Source organism: Fulmarus glacialis, unplaced genomic scaffold (genome assembly GCF_000690835.1).
Source record: "Fulmarus glacialis isolate BGI_N327 unplaced genomic scaffold, ASM69083v1 scaffold46899, whole genome shotgun sequence".
Taxonomy (NCBI): Eukaryota; Metazoa; Chordata; class Aves; order Procellariiformes; family Procellariidae; genus Fulmarus; species Fulmarus glacialis.
Window position 1 is genome coordinate 29800 of NW_009234795.1, and position 6000 is coordinate 35799.

General features: G+C 39.3%; 1 protein-coding gene across 1 annotated transcript in view; it reads right to left on the reverse strand.

Annotated features, from left to right (window-relative positions):
- The window catches only part of LOC104082574 (collagen alpha-2(V) chain-like), a gene marked incomplete at both ends in the record, with an annotated part of 34293 nt that extends 29495 nt beyond the window's left edge, over positions 1-4798 (reverse strand). The window contains 5 exons of the mRNA XM_009585755.1: positions 1293-1346; positions 2013-2045; positions 2685-2717; positions 4223-4364; positions 4785-4798. Of these exons, the coding sequence (XP_009584050.1) occupies positions 1293-1346; positions 2013-2045; positions 2685-2717; positions 4223-4364; positions 4785-4798 (276 nt within the window). The remainder of the gene's footprint in view (positions 1-1292; positions 1347-2012; positions 2046-2684; positions 2718-4222; positions 4365-4784) is intronic.
- Between the last annotated feature and the right edge of the window lie 1202 nt (positions 4799-6000).

The following is a 6000-nucleotide window of genomic DNA, read 5'->3' on the forward strand; positions in this document are numbered from 1 at the left end:
CCCGTAAGTATAAATAAAAAATCCTGCACTAGCAGTCACTCTGTAACTAAAGCAGTGCTCTTTGGTCTCAGACCTACGTAGCTCTGACATACACACAGCTCACCACAACCTTCGACGTAACATTTTCAAAGGACTGGTTCCTAATCCCTTGATATTCCTTGAAAGCAGTACAATAACCTGTGTCAAAGGAACTCAAAACTATTTACAGCCTTTTGGTATTTTAGGTGCTTCTAGCCACCACTCTGAAGAGACATATAAGGGATGCATGGCACAGAATCAGAAATTATTTAGCGTCTCATTGATAATACTGCACATTAGGAAAGCACTTCAGACGTCTCTATAAACAAGATTCCTCTGCGCACCACAAGATTTCACAGTTACTTCCAGAATTCTTTTAAGCATCTTGATACTCATTCATCAGACAAACGTCTTATGGTGATCGAGAGAGCAGCAGCGGCTTGGCACCCAGCTCAAAGCGGCTACGCGCCGCTTCAGAAGTGTCGTTACCATCTATGGACAACAGGCACGCGCTGGAGGAACGGCAGAAAGGAGTCAGTTTTAGGCCTACGCCTAAACTCAGTATTGGCTTGCTCTCTTGAGGGATAGGAAAATATCCACATAGAAATTACAATGATACAACTCTTTAAAATCTGCTTTTAGCAGCTTCTGCTCCTTGACCTAGCTTTTTCAACAGGAACGTGTCGTCTTTGGTATTTTCAGCACTCCCTTTTGGCCTTTCTGTGGTTCTCCACATACGAACACTGAAATTCCCTTATGCAGTCTTTATTTCCACTGAGCAATCTTGATTATATTATTCACCAGCATACCAACATAGGTAGTCACATATTAACTCCTGCTAATTTCCTGAGCTTTGCCATTCCTGAAATACTCTGGGCCCCACAGCTCACACTCCTTCTGGTGCACAGTTAGTAACCAGCAAAAAGTCAGGGAGTTCTTAAACAGGCGAATGTGATGTTCCAGTTTTGTTGTTCTGTTTTTTTTTTTTTTAAATTCTGGAGAAAGCCGTACTCTCAGACACTACTTTGGGTAGCTTTTGAGAAAGTATGGCTTTTAGTGGAAATACTACTCAACCTCTGTCAATTATCTCAAAACATTCAGGTTTCAATCTACCCAGGGAATGGTGAGATAGAAATATTTTTCTGTTTGTTACCTGATCCTTGGAAAATATGAGGAAATTTCTGGTAACTCTAAAACACATGGAGACAGTTTAAAGCCATCTAACCTTTTGAGGTTAGTCCAGTACTTGATTTCTGAGATATTTAATAACTTACAGGTCTTCCCTTTGGTCCTCGTTCTCCTCGTGGTCCTTGTGAGCCTGGAGGTCCCTAAAAGAAAGATTAGAAATATTAAGTACATTTTAAACTAGCTAACTATTAATAAAGCTCTGAAAATATGAAATGCAATGCTTATTTGAAAATTAATTTGTGTTTTTTTTTTTTTTCACATGATCATAAAGAAAACAGCTACAGTCACCAAGTATTCAATATTTCTTCTCAATTGTACATTGCCTGAAGGGAGTAGAATCAGGCTGCAGAGATCTACAAAACAGTTTCACCTCTCATGTGCTCCACAGGTTAATTTAGCAAAGGCTTTCTGAATGCTGGAGGCTCTTAATGCAGAGATGTACAGGTTTGAGACACCCTTCCTGCTAGTAGTCTCTGCTTAGCCGCAGCCGGGGAGCATACTGCATCTCCTTCTACTCCTGCTAGATCCCTGCTAGAAAAGCATTCCCCGGCATCGACCTCGCAGAAAGCTCCTCAGACGTGCATGTACTACAAGCATGCATCCATTCACTTCGGGCATGGGCTAGACCTGAGACTAGTAAAAAATCCCATAATCTTGTTGCCTCCTCAAATCCAGCGGCTTTGCAGACAATACGCACTGCAGGCACGGAAGAGTCCTCCTTCGTATCATCCTCACGATACAAAACAGAAATGGCAGAAAGTGGAAAATGCTATCATCAGAGAAACAGAAGATCAAAAAATACTCACGGCTGGTCCCGGACGGCCTCGTATTCCTGAAACCTAAAGAAGGCAATATGAATTAAAGTCACCACACAACGTTATGGCTATATTTGTCAGAGAAAATTAGTGAAAAGTAAATAGCAAGAGAGAAAATTAAAGCACCAGGCAAGTTGTAAGGCTTGTTGGGGGGGAGGGGGGGAGGCGGAAATTCCACTGGTTATCTCTTTCCAGTTTGGAGTCTTTTTATAAGCAATATGAGCAAAATCTTGGAAGTATCATTGTTATTCTAAAAAAGATGAAATAAGCAAGTGAATTACAATGATTTAGGCTCAACTATCGATTTTTTTAATTTGTTTGTCTTCATGCCAGAAAGGAATAATAAAGATAGAAAGTGATAATCTATTTCACCAGTTTTCTCAAGTGTCTCTACACTTTCCAAATACTAATTTACAATATAGCTCCACAAAATTCTAACTATAAAAATAAAGATTATGACAGATTTAACTCAATAAGATTTTTTCCCAAACTGCAATTGACAGGAATTTCTAATGTTAGATATGTGAAATAGCATAATTAATTCCATTCCTTTCATTCCTAGGCTGTACATTTTTTTTTGTATTTCCTTAATTACTGCAATTCTGCTTTAAAGCACTAAAATGTTCTAGGGGGTGCTGATAAATGAAGAAAAAATGCACTTACAGGTGGCACTATTCCAGGTTCTCCTTTTTGTCCCTGTAGAAAAAAGATACAAAAACATCAGATGGCAGAAAACAAGTGAAAGTACAATTAACAGTACCAGTTTCATCAATACCATCCCTGTGACTGTGACAAATGCTAAGACTTCTCTAAGGATACAACTGAGACTAAAGTACCTACGATAGCTAATCCGCACTATTTTTAATGACTATGGACACTGATTAAATGAAGGCTATAAATTAACACCTTCTCCAACTGCATAACACACTGGCTGAAAGAAGAGTCAAACTAAAAAATCACCATGATATTTAAGTACTAGAAAACATGTTATAGTTCTGTTATTGGATTATTTGATTCATATGAAATGCAGAGCCCAGAGCAGCATTCAGACTCCATTTCTTCAAGGTATTAAATTAAAATTCATATCCTTAAATTTATGGACATAAAAAACCTGCATGTCCACCTGCAGCGTAGGGACAGAATACAAAATGGTGTCACATAGCTTCAGAGTGAAGGACACAGCATTTGCCAATTGAATTTTCTTGGAGCTGAATGTGTTGACAATGATTACATGTTGCATAAAATAACTGGGTTTAGACCTATTGGTCGTAACCGTTTTATTAAGGAAAAAAAGAGGACTTTGTAAAGATAAAAAATTTCCTGCCTTGTTTATCAAGTAATAGTAAGCTGGTTACAGTCCATTTATTTCCATAAACTACCTCTGCACAGAGAGCTACGCGGTTTTAGTGAGTGTATATACTTGATCATCTAAAAAGTATTTCTATTATTTCTTGTAGCCGCTTACAATCTTAGAAGCTCATTTATCAGAACGTATTTCAATTTCTTTTGTAAGAATAGATCTTCTCTTTGTTTAATTGCATGCTACGAGAGACGCTGCCCACAGAAGTGTGGCTCTGTGCAAGAACCCATCACCCTCGTTCTCCATCAGGGCCTGGGCCAAGCGTTCCCGTTGAACACTCAGGCTCCAGCAGACCCGCCTCCTGCAGAGCCTCCCATGGTAAAGGACCTTCACAAGCACTTGGGTGACGGTTGCCAGTGTTTGACTTAGTGTTGACTCCAACATGGCCATGATGTTATGCAAGCTGCCTTGGGCGGCCTGAATTATTACCACAGTGAAAGTAGAAAGGATGCCAAAAAACTGTTTTCAGCGTGGTTTCATACATTTAAATACGGCTGAGGCGTATTTTTGTATTCGTGCAATCCTCCAGTGATTTATACAAAACCCCAGTTGTTCATGGTCAAGTATATGAAATAATGAAATACAACAGCAAATGTAAGAAAACCAAAATTCTTACTAAAATACTAGATCAAAGAGCAGTGTAAGACATTTTTTAAAACTTGAATTTGTAAGTATAACTTTGCATTGGAGCTCATCACGTCAATGCCATGGGGTACCAGCTAGAAGACAGAGTACTTTTGGGTAAAGTTTGCCTAGCAGTCACAGGTGTCACCTAGGCTCCTGTAAATACACCCGACTTCAGGTGCAGCCGTACGCAAGACAGGCTGCAAAGCCGACGTACCAGCTGTGTCTCATACCTCAGTGGCTGCTCCAGCCTACGGGCAACAGCTCTCTTGTGGTTGATACGGAACGAGGTCAAAGCTAACACAAGGACAGCCAGACAAGGTGCAGTAATGCCTTGCACCACAATACAGACACGCCTCCTGCACAAAGTTTTAACAATTCCAGCAGACCTACTGCACATTGGGCAGCTAAGTCTCAGCGGCAAACAAGCTGCAAGTTTTAATAGTTTGGCTTCTAAGGACCTAGTCGTCCCTTTCCTCATTTTGTGGCACTGCTAGAGACGGAACAACCAAACTATTCAAACTGGAATTCCTTTTATGTAGACAGCAGGGATTTTCAGTCAAGGGATTCTCTATATTAAGACCAGGATTTTTGCCTGCATCCCAGCATTTTTCCCATGTGGACCACAATCTCCCTAGCCACTAAGGAAGACCAAGAGGAAAGAATTAAGTGTTTTTAACAGAGCTTACATTTAATTTCTGTGAAGTGCTCCAAGGAGATGCAAGAGATTCTTTTAACAGTTGTAATACATTTTTAAAAAATTGTAAAGGAAATCTTACCTTTCGTCCTCTACCTATTAAAAAGGACAAAAGAAGAAAAGAGAGGAAATTAATTTTTTTTACTCTGAGAGACAGAACACGGTAAGAGTTGAGTGAAGGTGTTACAGCTAGAGCCATCCCCGATCCTGGATGCGCAGAAGATGGTGTATCGCCTACAGGGAGCTGGGGAAGTTCCCAGGGACACTCAGACTCCCTTGTTTAGGTGTCAGGAATCAGAATGGTTTGCAACGATGCCCCCTGATTCTCAGCCTTCTTCAGCATTGCACAGAATAAGAAAAAGCACTTCAGGAAAGCAGAATATCTTGTGGGCAACTGTCAGAAGCTGGCCTAATGATTGACAGTGAAATCAAAGGAAGTTTTATTACCGACTTCAGTATAAGCAACATTGATGGATGCACAACATATTATATATTTCAAAAGATAGAGCTGACGGAGGGATTTTTGACCTTTTCTTTTTTGAAAAGCACCTGCAATACCATGCGCCTGAATTCAGAGCCATATAGCCACGCTCATACCCACAAAAATCCTTCAGAGGAATGTTTTTTATATTAATACCTTGAATAACAGTACAGAATTCTGCAATGTATCCATACTGCTTTTATATTTGTTGGGTGTACCTTGTTGGCGTTGGCCTAATGCCTCCCACAACACAGCAGGATGCACCATCTATTTATTAATGCTTGCCACATCTTGCTCCATTGCTCAGTTACACAAGTCTACTACATGCTCTTTATCACTACTTTGTTCTATATTAAGCTAATCAACAGCAGTTATATATCCTGAAGAAATTGCTTTAATTATTATATATAGAATGTGGTTCAAATAATGCAATACACAGTATTAATGAGCATTTATTGCAAGTTAAGAGATTTACTTTTAGGAAAATTGAGGGGGGGGTGCTTCATCCAAGTCTCTCCAGGAGGAAGAAATGGACTGTAAAAGACATAATCTTTAAGGCATATCACAGAAAATATGCAAACAGGGAGTTAATAATACTTCATGCAAATTTTTTTTCTTATGTCTCACAAAAGGATCACGCTTCCATGTTTCCACTTTGCGGAAACACTTTATACTGTTTACATTTTACTGTTTACATACAATGTTTACATTTATTCATCTATTGCAGGGGCCTCGAATTGAGCGTTTTATTAAAGCATGCACTTATTTTATTATATATAGTTCTATATCTCTCTATCTTAATATGTTTATTATATAT